General features: G+C 46.2%; 1 protein-coding gene across 1 annotated transcript; it reads right to left on the reverse strand.

The window, feature by feature from the left end:
* Nucleotides 1-994: 994 nt before the first annotated feature.
* On the reverse strand, nt 995-12,206 carry RHOU (ras homolog family member U). The gene is made up of 3 exons (XM_002809331.5): nt 11,650-12,206; nt 9,930-9,988; nt 995-4,387 (listed from the first exon to the last, which is right to left on the reverse strand). The coding sequence occupies exons 1-3, from the start codon at nt 11,909-11,911 to the stop codon at nt 3,932-3,934; spliced, it is 777 nt and encodes a 258-aa protein (XP_002809377.1). The 5' UTR covers nt 11,912-12,206; the 3' UTR covers nt 995-3,931.
* Nucleotides 12,207-14,236: the final 2,030 nt, after the last annotated feature.

The raw sequence follows: 14,236 nt of genomic DNA on the forward strand, positions 1-14,236 counted from the left end.
TGGATGCTCTTTCCATGTGTCCCAGGAAGGCCAGGCCAGGACATGGGAGACAGACTGGGACTGGGTGTGGAGAAACCTCTGAGTCCCTCTGGGCTGGGGTCAGCTGCCCTACGGAGGCCAGGAAACCAGCGCCTGGGGTGCTTTTGGCACTCCCCAGACATGTGTGGAATTAGGTGGTACAGTAGTTTCAGTTGCATGCCATGCAGTCTTCCCATTCATTGTGGCTGAACATCTGGTGGGTACTCATAAAAGTTATATCATGGCCTATGCAGTGCCATGTGGAGCAAAGTGGATGGCTCCATCCTTCACGGGATGACCTTGAGGCTGGAGGGTGAAAGCAAGAAGACTTCCAGCCCCTCAGAATAGTCGTCTCCCCAGGGTCCCATTTCCTGGAGCCCTCAGTAAAAGGGCTGCATCCTCACGGCATGATGGGAAGACTGACTGACTTCAAGAACCTGAAGAAATCACACAGAACACAGCAGCACCTCTCGGCACCCTCAGGACCTGGGAACCCTGGTCCTCAGCTCTACAGCTGGTAAGGGCTCACAGTGCCTTGGACTCTAACCTCTTTCATGGTGATTTACAGATCTTGAATGTCTCCTCTGCATGTTCAGGACTCAGATAGCCTGATGAGAAAGGCAGTACTGTTTCCAGATGAGGAAACTGAGACTCAGATCGCTGGCTGTCTCAGCTTCATCTCACACTAGTGCTTCTCTGAGCCCGGACTTTTGGCTCCAAGAATAGTGCTCCCTCCAACACACTGGGACATTAGCACATAATCTGTGAGGAACATGTAGTCAGCGGGTGCTTATTGTCAGACTGTAGCTCCAGAATTCAGAAAACCCCATGCTGAATGAATAAGCACTTCAAATTGGTTGGAGATGTATTCCCAAAACACCTCTCAGGGTAAGCCACGATGCTTCCCAACTAGTGCTGCTTCAAGACGTGGCTAAACACCTCCAACAAAATTCTTTGATAGAAAAGGCAAGAGCCATTATATCCATAGGTCAGAATTTATTTCATACCATCTCATTTATAGCATTTTCAAGTACAACATTCTGCTCAACATCATTTACACTTGAAAACAGAAAAGCACAACTTGGTAAGGCACCAGGTTACGATAGTCTGGAGAGAAGGCCTTGCTCCCATTTTGGCTTGTGTAATACCTGGGTAGTTTCTCTTGAGTCTGTCAAGCAAAGAACAAGGTTATAAAAGGTCCATTTATACATACATGGTAACAAGAGATAACAAACAGTTTTGAAGTATGCTGTATTTTTAAATTATAATGGTGGCCTACACTTGTAGTTCAGCCAAAGTGGCATTCTCTAAAGCAAAATTCTTATAAAATCTTCTCTGCAATACCAAGCTGCAAGTTTAACAATTTTTTAGCTTTGAAGTGAACCAACTTTAAATTTAACTCAAACACATATTTTAAAAACATTTTTGGCCCCAAACTCTATGTTCACGAAGAAATAAAAATGGAGGAAAATCTCAAGTATAATCGTACCTTTACTATTCTATGAAATGCAGCAATATATTTTAAAAACTGTTGCATTTAAAGGTCAACCCACTAGATTTTTAACACTAACAGTCCAAGGTGTTATCAACCCCAGTTAAAATTCAACTGTATAAAGCTTTCAGAACTGGGCCACACAGGTGTACTTCACTAAGCACTTTCCACCCATGGCCTAAAGGCAGGAGGTGTGGAAGTCCCCTCCAGGGAGACCAACTGCAGCCCCATACACTGTCACATGCATAAAACTTCTTTCAAGTTTTGTGTTCTATCTTAAAAATGAATTTGCACTATACTCCATGCCATTTACTTTAATATAAAAATAGTGTTTCAAATCGCTTACCAGTTAAATAACTCATCTTCCCTCCCACACCTCCAGACACCAGACAGGCAGAGCCCAGCCTGGGAAGCCTAGCTTTCCACAGATAGGTAAGCCAGGCGCGGCAAGATGAGACTGTATTCAATTAGGTCTATTTTAAGCATTTCCACAAATCATTTTATTCCTTCAGGTTGTAACTAAATGCTTCAGGAAACTATGACCGACATCAATTCCAATGTGTTGAATAATCAATAGTTAACAGTCTATGTATTTTAGTGGTTTAAAGATTAATCTTTTGTTAAACAAAGAAATTTGTTAATTTTATTTACTAACAGGAATAAATAGAACCCCTAACCTAAAGTATAACCTGATCTTTTACTTTTTCTATAGAAAAACACAAACTGGATTTCTTTTTAATATAAAAAAGACAACACAAAACCCACAGAAAAATAAAACTCTTCTATCTAACTGGCTTTACAGATTTCCCTCGTTAGTTGTGAATGTGACTTTGGTGGCTCTGGGTCACCCACCGCAAGCCCGACACTGCAACTGAGTGTTTAGGCTGCCTTGTGGTGTCTCGGAAGCATTCCTACCAGAGTAAAAACTATTCTCCTGAGATGGCACTTTTTTCTCCAGAAGATTCAGCCCTAACAGCTGCCACCTTGAAGGATGTATTTCACTGTCACAGGAAGCAGCCAAGCATGGGGGCCATGGTCCCGGCATGCACCTGGCTGGCTACACGCCCCGCCCCTCAGGAGTCCTCAGAGTCCACTGGCCTCTGCTGCTACTGCCCTGAAAGCCATCTGTGGCTTTAACTGGTTGTTTTAACAGGTTTCAAGAGATGTTCATTTTATTTTTTGTTTAGATTTAAGATGTCTTCAAAAATGTATATATTAAGATACACTTAAAAACATACTCTGAATATAATAAAAAAGATGTTGGTTCAAAAAAGGGTCAACAAGAAGAGGAAGCCAAGCTTCCTAGCATCTGTTTTTGTGGCCATGCTTTTCTCCATTACTGTGTGAAAGTCTGAATCAACAGCAAATACAGCCATACAGACCTATGTATCTGTGTGCATGAGTGTGCATGGGTGTGCACACAGAGAAGTACATCTTGGCCGACTTAAGAAAAAATGATCTGTGTTGTGTCCCACAAACACTTGCTGTTGGCCTTTCAAGAGTATTCACCTCCCTGCCGAAGAGACAGCTTGGGTATGGAAGTTTAAAAACAATCCAGATAGGTGCTCCCTGTTGCCCTCATTACCTAGGATTGAGGCAGCTTTGTGCACGTATTACAGTACCGAAGGCAAACGTCACTTTCTGATCTCCACAGGAACCACTCCCTAAAACATGAGAACTACTGACCAACACTTGCTTTCCTCCGCGTAGCACTTTGTCTATGCTCATATGTGTCAACACAACTGGTCTAAGAAAGAAAAGTCCCAATAAGCAAGTTCCCTTTTTTGACTACAGAGTGCCATACAGTCAGTGGGATGTTTTTGTTGGTTGTTTTTAAATCATAAGCAACTGGGTATTAGCAATTGACAAAAGTGACGGGTTTGAGGTTTTGTAGGCAGAGATCTCTCATTTTTTTCTCAGATTTTTGCTCCTTAAAAAAAAAGTCATGGTTTGCATGGAGTTTCAAAGCTAAGAACTGTTGTTACCATGGTTGACCTGTGTACATAATGCACTGTGCATTAAGTAGCCCTTAATCAAGAGAGGGTTAACCATAGCATTCCTCCCTTTTGCTCTTCTGTACATTATAATGTAGCAGAACTTCATTCTTGACATCCAGATTAGAGGTGTCTTCTTCATATTAGATATAAATTAACCAGAGGTCTAGAACTCTAAATTTCCAGAGATGTGAAAAATGTTTAATTTACTTCAAAAATATCTTGCATAAGTATCTCATCCCTAAGCTCAAACAAACAACAAGAAAATTAAAGGCAAGAAAAATACATAAAATTGAGAGCCCCTCCTATAATACATATACACACACTCTCGATATAGGTTCTATGCAGTAAAAGGAGTTGTTTCAGCTAATATAGCTTCTAATATCGATTTCATCTGAAAATAGCCTTTCTGGGTGTCTTGCCAGCATCATACGAAACAGCAGTACTTCTTCCACCAGGACTTGGAGAGATTTTTCATTTTATCTGGAGTCCTGCTTTTAGACTTCTTTGGCTGTTGTTGAGTGTCCGAGTATTGAATGCCAGCGACGATGGCTGCATCAAAGACCTCTTTGAGGTTTTTTTGAGTCAAGGCTGAACACTCGATGTAGGAGGCGGCTTTGATTTCCTCGGCGCACAGCTTAGCCGCCTCTTCAGGCACTGGCTTTTCTTTGCATTTGTCCAACTCAATGAGGACTTTGACGTCTTCTCTGAGATCCGACTGCGTTCCAACTAGGATGATTGGGGCTTTGGGACAGTGGCATCGAATCTCTGGCACCCATTTCTCACTGACGTTCTGGAAGGATGAGGGGCTCACGACACTGAAGCAGAGCAGGAAGATGTCTGTGTTAGTGTAGCAGAGAGGCCTCAGCTTGTCAAATTCATCCTGCAACCAAGCAAAGTACCCAAAAGTTATGTTTTCATGAATTCTCATCAGTAAAAGGATCACTTTCACATTTTTCATGAAAGGATCTGGCAGGTGATAGAAGACCCACTGGTTCTAGAAGGAAGAGCCAGCATCCTTGAAACGATCCTACTGTTTACCCAAACGGGGCCAGTGCACCAGCGAAGGTGTGGCAGCCATCTGCTTTCAGGGCCAGCTATGGTCGGAACACTGCCAAACATGTTCAACGTGTTCATCGACACTCAAGACCTACTTACAGCTTAACATAGAAAAAGTGCTCAAAGTAGGTGGGTTCTAGAAATAAAATGGACTTAAGCCTTCAGCTGAGTGTAACCCAAACTTACTCTCAACTCTTGGTACTTAGCTACTCTTCTAAAATTCAGACCACACCCATATTGATCCTCAAGACTCCCACTCAACCCCAGTCTACGAACACAGCTCCTCGCTTTACCAATCCAGCCCTGCCTTTCCCCACAACAGCTCTGAGTGATGCCGATTTCATCCCATCTGCACTGTGCACACGCTCTGCCCACACTATGCACAGCAACGCAGAGTAATGCTAATCAGACTCAAGGCCAGAACAGAAATGGAGTTAAGGACCTTTGTCAGTCCATTGTCATCAGTGACTCAGAAAACTTGTGCTCCTCAATGCCACTTACAGACACTGGTTAATACAGCCTCATTCTGGCTGTATCTTCTCTTCCTCCCTCCTTCCTTCATTTTCTCCTACTTCCTTTATCCTTGCCAATACCCATGGCCTCCATGTACAGTGCTTTGGACAGATAAGAACTGGAGAGTAGGCACGCCCACCCTACCCTTAAAGTATAGAGAAGTGGATAGGATAAGTTAGAGTTGATTACAAATAAACCAACGGTTGTGCTGCCAATGCTGTCCCATGGTCATCCATTTAACAGACACACTGAACATCACCTACACTCAAGGCACAGTGGTAGGCGAGGGGATTTGGTTGTGAACAGACAGATGTTGGTCTCCAAATTACCATTTCTTTATAGAAAACATCCTATAGTTCCCTGTAGCACCATATTCGGCTAACTGAAAACTTTTGCTCAACTCTTTTGTAGAAAAATATTTACTCTTTCCTATTTAAAATGTATATCTGTTGATGCCAACCATCCTTAGGTGTAAATAATTTCCCAGTGACAAGAAAAAGTTCAATGCCATTCATGTTTTTCATTACTCAATTGACACACTCCGATTATTTACCAAGTACTATTTACATCTACATTATACTCCATCTGTGGCTTTTTTCTCTTGGTATAAAAGAAACCTGTAACTTATTTGAATGTACTTTATTCATTTGAGGCTCCATGTTTCAATTACGGGACGACAACCAACCAACTAATCACATTAAAGTCAACCAGCTAAAAAGCTCAGCAATCAATATGGTATTTCAGAATGTCACTTGTGAGGCTTCTGTAAGCGAAAGTCGAAAAAGTATGACTTAGCCAAATGTGGTGGCACGTGCCTATAGTCACAGTTACTTGGGAAGCTGAGGCAGGGGGATCACTTGAGCCCTGGAGTTTGAGACCAGCCTGGGTGACATAGCAAGTCCTCTCTCTCTAAAAAAAATTTTTAAAAAGAAAAATAATGACCTAAGTTTCTTCATGCCAACTTTGTGATGAATAAATAAACACAGAAACACAGCCAGGTAGACTATGGCTCAGTCATGAAGATCTTTTAATGGAATGCTCCCTCTGTTCTTAGAGGGCCTCAAAGAAAGAAGCATAAAACTGAGACCAGTATTAAGGCAGCCCCCTCAGGTAGCTGCACCCCTGGCCATGCCCTGGTATCTGGGGTTGCATTACTGAGAAAAATAAAGGCAAGCACAAGGGCTGGGCCTTCTGAGTGGGCTTTGGAAAGCTATCTCCCCAGATCTCTTGAGATTCTGGCTAAGGGGCTTGAGAAATAAAACAGAAATTAGACCCTCCTGCTCAGTGCCTGACCTGAAACCTTAGAAATAATGCAATACACACGTGCAATGAGGACAACTGGAATGCACCCTTAAGAAAAGGTGTTCTGAGGCCAAGCAATTTGCATGTGCTTGCCAGGTCTGTGGTACAGACACTGCACAGGAGTCTGATCAGGGTGGGCGGGGCAGAGAGACGAGACTGGATTCTACATCCCTCTGGTCTAGCTGCAACTTGATTTTTTTTTTCAGTGTAAGATTTTTCCAAGTACTTTATGGGTCAAAAGGCTGAAGAATTTTCAGCTTCTACTGGCAATTCTCCAGTGAACTACTCCTATTTCAGCAATACTTTTTTCTCTTATGCCAAAGGTATGTTTCTTCAAGTCTCCAGTCTGTCTCTGATCAATCTGCCCTTGAGTGATGTAAGACCAGTGTTAAAAACTCCTTTTGACATCTTATAGACCCACCTACCCTCCCTAACAAGAAAAGCCAAAAGTACAAGAAGTGATTTCTTCAGCATGTAGAGCCATCCATACTCTGCTCCCATCAACTTCTGTGGGAAACCCACACTCCAGCTCCACATCCCCAAGTTCCAGCCTATCTGTGCTCACATTGATTTTCCAGCCATCTTAAGTGGAAGTCAGTGGAGTCACTTAACCCTCAAGGCTCTTATGTCAACTGCCTAGAAGAGGTATGTGTTCCTTCCTCCATAAGGAAACTTGGCAGGTATCACAGCAAGTCCCCTAAAATGTATTTTATCAGATCAGGACTAGGGAGAGTAGAAAAGAACTACCACTTTGACCAGCTTGGCTAGTAGTCTAAACAAAGACTAATTCATAAATGGGGGATCAGGAAAACAAAAACAAAAACAACTGACTTATCTTACCAGCAGTGTATTTTTCATAGTTTTTGAAGTTGGTTTTCTACAAATTTTTAGATAGTGGTCTTATTCATTATTTAATTGGGTATACTCTTCTAACCAGTACACAAAGGTTAAGAAATACAGTAAATCTCATTGAAAATATTGCTGAGAGGCCAGAAGAATAATTTCCAAATAAACTGAAACTTACAAATGTAGCACTGAAACTTACAAATGTAGCACTAAAACCTTCGTTTTTCTCTAATTATAAACTTTTTTGTGCAAAAATACTTCTAAAGTGATGCTTGTGCTTCCCTGATTGTTAAACAGGAACAATTTAACTCTTCCTTGATGATTCAGAGTCATTTTTGCAAAGTTTTTCTGGTAAAATTCCTATTTGTCTTTCAAAACTCTGCTCAGAGGTTTTCCTGCCAGGCCCAACCAGCCTGCACCTCTAAGCCTGAGCCTCTTTTCTTCCCTTTGCTTGCTCCTTCACAAGCTTCCATTTGTCTTCCCTCCACACTGTAAGTCTATTAAGGGGCAGGCCCATAACTTATTTTTGTACCCCCACCACCTGGTCCTCCTCTGGTTCATCCATTCTAAAACCACGAGATTAAGCCCTGCTATGTACCAGGCACTATGCTGGGCACTGGGCATAAAACCCCAGCTCAAGAAGCTGCATCCTGCTTGAAGAGCCAACACTTACGGGGAGCCCAGTGGACAGTGATATTTGAGTGACATCCTGGGGCAGGTAGGTGCACTGAGCTTCTGCTCCACCCCATAAGGCTCCCTGCTAACTGTGCCTTTGGACTTCCTGTATTTTCCTGACTTCTGTCTTATCCTCAGGGTCTGACTTCAGCAGGTCAGATGGCTATGTTTACTGAAATGTTCCTCTGCCCATGTTTTATTTTTTTTGAGACGGAATCTCTCTCTGTCACCCAGGCTGCATGGCAGTGACGCGATCACGGCTCACTGCAACCTCCGCCTCCGGGGTTCAAGCAACTCTCTGCCTCAGACTCCTGAGTAGCTGGGATTACAGGCGCCTGCCACCACACCCAGCTAATTTTTGTATTTTTAGTAGAGACGGGGTTTCACCATCTTGGCCAGGCTGGTCTTGAACTCCTGACCTCGTGATCCACCCGTCTCAGCCTCCCAAAGTGCTGGGATTACAGGCGTGAGCCACCGCGCCCAGCCACCCATGTTTTAAAACTCAGAAAACCTGACCCCCTGGTAGGCAAAGCATTCTCACTTCATACAAGGAAATGAAGCTTGAATTATAAATACCACCATGGCATTCAGAAAGATTCAGTGCTAGAAGTGACTGTATTGATTTTTCTTTTTTTTACCCCCAAGAGACGGGATCTTGCTCTGTCGCCCAGGCTGGCTTGCAGTGGCACCATCATAGCTCACTACAGCCTCAAACACCTGGGTTCAAACGATCCTCTCACCTCAGCCTCCTGAGTGGCTGGTGGCTGGGATTACAGGCAGTGCCACCACACCAGGCTAATTTTTTTATTTTGTAGAGATGATGTCTTGCTATGCTACCCAGGCTGGTCTCAAATTCCTGGCCTCATGCAATCCTCCCACCTCAGCCTCCCAAAGAGCATGAGCCACCACACCCAGCCTGATTTTTGTTTTCTACAGACAATACAATATGGACAGTGCTTGGTTTTTCCAAGCTGAAGTGCTCCCAAGCTGTGGCCTGCACCAGCCCAGTGTTCCTTGGCGATCAAGGCTCCCCGGTCTTATGTCATCTTCAGGTTTAAAAAATAAGATCTCTCCTTAGCTCTGAATCTGCTGTCCCAGAATAGGTGAGCAACTTGGAAGCTCTGGCGTAGATGAGGCTCTGGGGGGCAGTGGAAAGCCAATGCCTTCATAAACATAGATAGTCATGCGATGGCACCTCAGAAAGTGAAGGGGGCACTTTCACCTGCCTACAAAGTACCCCTGGAACTTTGCTGAACTCTAGAACATACTAGAGAGACAAGTTCATTAACTATCACTTTGCCAAAATCAAGTACCCCGGGTGTTCACAAGGCACAGCCTGACCTCAATGACTCGAGTACCCACCAAGGGGGTTTCTTCTGGGGAACACAAAGAGGAAACCCTACACTCCCTGGCTATTTCCTCCAAGTGCCCGGCCCTCGAGACAAGAACCAGCGTTCACAATTTGGATAGAATAAGCCCAGTTAGTTCATCCCTCCAGCTTAGGACTGCTCTGACAAATGTATCTGTGCTTCAAGGGATGGGGCTGGTCCTAGCGAGTCAAACCATAGCTCAGGAAGGGAAATATTAACCCTTACTGATGTAAATTCCATCTTTTTCTTGAGCAAATTTCTTTAATATCTGACTCACTGGCCTTTAACAGAACGATTATAAGATATCACTAACTTAGTTTGGGAAATGACGACAAAGCATCACTGAAATTTTTTCATAAAAATCAGGGAGTAAGTAATAGAAACTCCCACAAGAGCTGTTCTTGACACTGCTTCCTCCCTTGCCTGGCTACGCAGAGCTGGGCCAAACCCTGCTTTATTAGTTTGGAGGTATCTTCCTCTGCTTCCTGCCCGCCAACACCTGGCCCCTACCCACCCTCAGAGAAGGGCCAACAGCACGGGTGGGTCTACTTCATGAGGCTTTAGAATGACCCAGTTACTGACTGAGGGAATCAAAGATTATTTGGAAATCTTTAAAAGGCTGTTTCCTTTCCCAGCACTGAGCTGTAACATGATACTGACCTGTCCGGCAGTGTCACAGAGTTGGAGTCTCACCGGCCGTCCATCCACAGACACCACCGCTTAAAAACAAAACCAAAATGACAATCAGGAGGTGTCTTTTAACCCCTTTCGGAATACTAATAGTTTTAGCTTTCACTATCATTCTCACTCCAAACCCCTCTGCTCCTATTCTAGGTCCTCTAATGAATTAAAGACTAGCCGAAAACAAGGAGGCCCTATGGAGGCATTTTTGTATACAAACCCAGGGCTGGCAAGTCACTCCATTGCCGTGAACCAGGCAGCAAATCCCTGAACCCTTTGATGGTGCCCCTAGAAAGGCCTATGCTTTTCTCCCAGTCCTGGAAGATTTATTTTCCCGTCACACTTGTTTCAAAGGACCTAAAAACAACACTGGGGGTAAATGGGAAGCAACCCTGCAGTTTTAAATCAGTGGAAAACCTCACAAATAATTCTGTTTTCCCTTCAGAAAGGTTCCCCAATTTCAGGGTTTATCATAAAATTCTAGTGTGTTTTGAGAACATGTGCAAACACAGGCTGCCCGCATTGTCCTGTTTAAAAAATGAGGGCACTCCTTATCTCTATGTCAGGTCAAAAGGAGGATTAAAAAAGAAAAAAGAAAGCCATGCCCACTTTTCCACTGGGATCCGGGGACTCCGGGAGTGTGAAGAGGCCTGCAGGACATGTTGTGGAGGTTTCTATTTTAATTAAGTAGTCAGTTTCGTCTCTTTCTACACAACTTTCTAATTGTTTCTAAATATTTATACTAGTCAGCTGCAAGGGTGGGGTGGGGGGAGGGGAAGAAACAACACCCTGCAGTGGGAACCCACCAGTACAGCACCCATTTCTCTAGGGTACCTTTGGGATGAAAGGAAGGTCAGAGAAGCAACTTTTTTTTTAAGAAGCAAGACAGTTAAGTGTTTCATACTAGCTTCTGTGAAGTTTAACATTTTCTTAAATTTCAAAAAGACCTGAATATCAAGATAGAGAATTCCTTTCTCTTTGTATCTACCAAGAGAAATGACATCGCACCCGGTACATAGGAGCTTTAAGTAGCTTAAAGGGATCCTGAAAAAATACCAACAATCAGAATCCGAGCCCATGTGGGCAGGGAAGGTGGCGGGGCTCAGAAGAAAGAAATGGTGTTTACTCTCCAGGTTTCATCCAAACCTAAGCCTTCACGAGGGCCGCTTTTTCACTAAATCAAGTGTTTTACCGGCGTCTCCGCGGCTCTTTAAAGTGGAAACGCCCCTTGTGAGCTGAGCCGCCTAAAAGGAAAGGAGCGACGCTCAGGTAAAGGCACCTGCGCGTCACCTTCCGATTGAAACTCTGCAGCGGCGCCAGCGACGTCGCCCTCAGGAAACTTTGCTCTACGCAGCAAACTGACCGGGCACCCTGAACTCAACCTGTTTCACTCCTGCTTATCTGTTGCTTAAATTGTGAATTGTGAGATTTTTTTTTTTTTGGCAACGGCTCTGACTGCCGCTCCGCCCTCCTCTTTCCAAGCCCATTCCGCCGTGGTCCTTTCGTGTTAGCTCCGTGCTTGCCCAGTCCCTGAGACTCAAGAAACGTCCTGCACTCCTCATTTGTCCGGCTTCCCAGCTGGAGCCGCGCCCGGGGCCCTGCAGCCCCTTTGGGAACCCCGCGACCCTCGTGCCACCCTCCTTCCCCTGGACGGACCCGCGGCCACGCGCCCCCGGCCCCGGCCCCCCGGCCCGCTCACCGGAGAAGTTGTCGAAGGCAGTGGGGATGTACTCGGTGGGGTAGCCGTTGGTGGTGTAGCTCACCACCAGGCTCGTCTTGCCCACCGCGCCGTCGCCGACCAGCACGCACTTGACGCCGCGCCCCTCTGCACCCCCCGCGCGCCCCCGGCCCCCAGGCTCCCCAGGCCCGCGTCCCCCGCGTCCACCGCGCTCCCGACGCGGCGGCACCGGAGGCGCCTCGCAGCGGTCGGGGAACGCGGGGTCCCCCTGCTGCGGGGGCATCGATCCGCGAGCGCGGGCTTGCGGTCGCGGGCTAGCAGGGCCCGGCCCGACCGCCCCTCCGCCCCGGAGGGTTGCGGTAGGGAGGAGCTGTCACCGACAGCTGCGGGCGCGTCCCCGGCCCCGGAGAGTGGCGGTTCCGGGCCGCACGGCTAGTAGACAAAGGCGGCCGGGGAGGGTCGTGGCTCCGCGCTCTGGCGGCGCCAGCCGCTCTGCCCTGCGCGATTGGAGGACAGCGGTCCGAGCGCCGTGGATCCCAAGCGCTCTGTCTCCGCCCGGCTTCCCGGCGACACTACGCGTGGGGGGCGGGCGGGCGGGGAGGGAAAAGAGGCGGGTCTGGCCGAGCGGCTCAGTCCCCGCGCCAAGGCCACAGCGCCCCCCGCCTGCGCGCCGCGCGCCTGCACCAGCGCCCGAGGCGGCGCCGCGACCAGGCAGGCGGGGACTGCGAACACTGGCGCGGGAGGACCTGGAACACACGTTCCGGGGGACCCCGTACACCCGGTCCGGGGAGCGGCGCCCGAAGGAGCCGGGCCAGCCTCGGCAGCCTCCTCCCCAGCTCCCGAGAGGGTGACCACCGCGCCACTGGCCCGGGAGGTTCCGCTTTCTGGCGCCCACGCGAGCCGGGAAGCTTGAGCCGCCTCCCATTCCTCCGTGGAGCCCCCGGCTGGCCACGGCTCCACCCAGGGTGAAAAATGAAGTGTCCTGGAGGCCTGTCCTGCGAATGAGATTGAATTAACAGACAGCTTTTTTCCTTAAGTCTAACTGCAGCTGATCGTGTGATTTTTCTCATTTTAAAGCAAAAGGATGCCAGCTCCATTGTGAATGCTCCTTTGACTTTGTCTTTCAGCATGCCGTGAACCTTTATACATATATGCTCCAGAAATTTTTTATAGCACCAATTCCTTCATTTACTTAAAGGTAATTCGGAGACATTAATATGTCTGAAAAAATATTCCGTTTCCCTTTGATTCATTTCTCTCTCTGCCTTCCTTCTACATGTGGTCAACAGTCCATTCAGAAAAAGGACGCCTCTTCTGAGCCAAGTCAGAATACCAACAGTCCTGGGGGTGTACAGTGTGGTGTGAGAAGGGCCACATATTATTAATACACATATTGATACTAGTGGTAGTAAAAATAACAATAGCAAATACTGAGCTTTCATAATGTGTCAGATACTGTTGTAAGCACTCTTCAAGAACTAATTCTTTTAATCTTAACATTACTTACAGATGAGAACACCTGAGGCACAGAGATATTAAGTAACGTTTTGGGATTCCACGAGCTAGTAAGTGGCAGTGCCAGGATCCAAACCCAAATAGTCTAGCCCCAGAGCCTGAGCTTCTAACCAAAATCCTGGAGGCAAAAATAAGTCAGCATGATAAATGTAATCTTGAACGTATGGCCATGGTCAGAATGCAGAGATGGATTTATCAAGAAGTTAGAAGCTTGAATCCAAGACCCCTGACTTGCAAAGGACACTTTCACATTGGAAGATGTGTGCAATGTGCACACGTGGTAATATGTTTCTGTAAATTTTGAAAAAAAAAGTATTTTAATCACCACCAGTTGTGTTCACTGTCTTTTTTAACTCTAACTTATCCTCATATTGAGTGACTTTGAAGAGGCCATGAAGATTTTGGGGATCAGCCAAAGAAAGTGAAGTTGGGGAGACCCAAACAGGTTGTTTGGGTGTAATGGGATACAGAATCAGGATGAAGGTGAGATAAGGGGGATGTCAAGGATGCAAAATTTATGACAAATTGAGCATTCAGAGGCAATATCAAAAAACAACAAATTTAGAGGGCCCTTACTCTCAGGGTCAGGCAAGTGCCAATGTTAAGTTTTGAGCTTCAGGTACCTGGCTTGCCTCTCCCTCGCCCTGGCTGTGATGACAGGATATATTTATGTGGTTTACAGTTCTCCTATGTAGATGTGTTGTTGCTAGCCATCCAGGTATAGGAATGGCTACCACTGACATACCTATGACCCTCTGTGAGAGTCACATTGGTGTCCTTAACTGTCTTTCCCCAACACTAGAAGGGTTCCAGTAGCAAAAGAGTAGCAGAGCTTGAGATGGCCAGAGCTGGGAGCTAGTCTGGCAATTCTTTCCATCATAAAGCACCTAATATCGGTTGGTGCAATGGCTCACGCCTGTAATCCCAGCACTATGGGGGGCTGAAGCAGTCAGACCGGTTGAGGCCACAAGTTCGAGACCAGCCTGGCCAACATGGCAAAACCCTGTCTCTACCAAAAACAAAAAAAATTAGCCGGGTGTGGTGGCTCACACCTGTAATCCAGATACTCCAGAGGCTGAGGTAGGAGGATCAC

Source organism: Pongo abelii, chromosome 1 (assembly GCF_028885655.2).
Source record: "Pongo abelii isolate AG06213 chromosome 1, NHGRI_mPonAbe1-v2.0_pri, whole genome shotgun sequence".
NCBI classification, from domain to species: Eukaryota; Metazoa; Chordata; class Mammalia; order Primates; family Hominidae; genus Pongo; species Pongo abelii.